Consider the following 389-nt stretch of genomic DNA (forward strand, 5'->3'; position numbering starts at 1 on the left):
CCAAGACAGCTCTTCAAAGGGTGAGTCTTTTCGGATTATACAGGTTGGTCAGATGAATCCTACACTGAACTGTCATGTCATGCTTATTCCTTGTCCAGGGTCACCAGGAATGATACGAAATAAACCTACTCGATTGTAGAAGTAACGCATTACTGCTTCTTGAGTCCAGGGCGCGTGGTAGAACTCCGCACGACGTTCCTCTTCCGGATGTCCCGGGGTGGCATCGGTCATAACCCAGTAGTCCCTGGCTTGACTAGCTAGCCAGCGAGAAATGAACGCTTGTGGATCACGGCTGAATTCGAGATAAAACTCTCGGTGAACTTTCATTTGATTGATTTGTTCGACGAATTCATGAATCTGAGAAAGTGGCATAATGCGCAGTTAAAAAG

General features: G+C 46.5%; 1 protein-coding gene across 1 annotated transcript; it reads right to left on the reverse strand.

Annotated features, from left to right (window-relative positions):
• Positions 1 to 72: 72 nt before the first annotated feature.
• T265_12389 (hypothetical protein) lies at positions 73 to 372 on the reverse strand (the record flags this gene model as incomplete). The annotated part of the gene is made up of 1 exon (XM_009179950.1): positions 73 to 372. The coding sequence occupies one exon, from the start codon at positions 370 to 372 to the stop codon at positions 73 to 75; it is 300 nt and encodes a 99-aa protein (XP_009178214.1).
• Positions 373 to 389: the final 17 nt, after the last annotated feature.

The sequence above is a fragment of the Opisthorchis viverrini genome (genome assembly GCF_000715545.1).
Source record: "Opisthorchis viverrini unplaced genomic scaffold scaffold27430, whole genome shotgun sequence".
Classification (NCBI taxonomy): Eukaryota; Metazoa; Platyhelminthes; class Trematoda; order Opisthorchiida; family Opisthorchiidae; genus Opisthorchis; species Opisthorchis viverrini.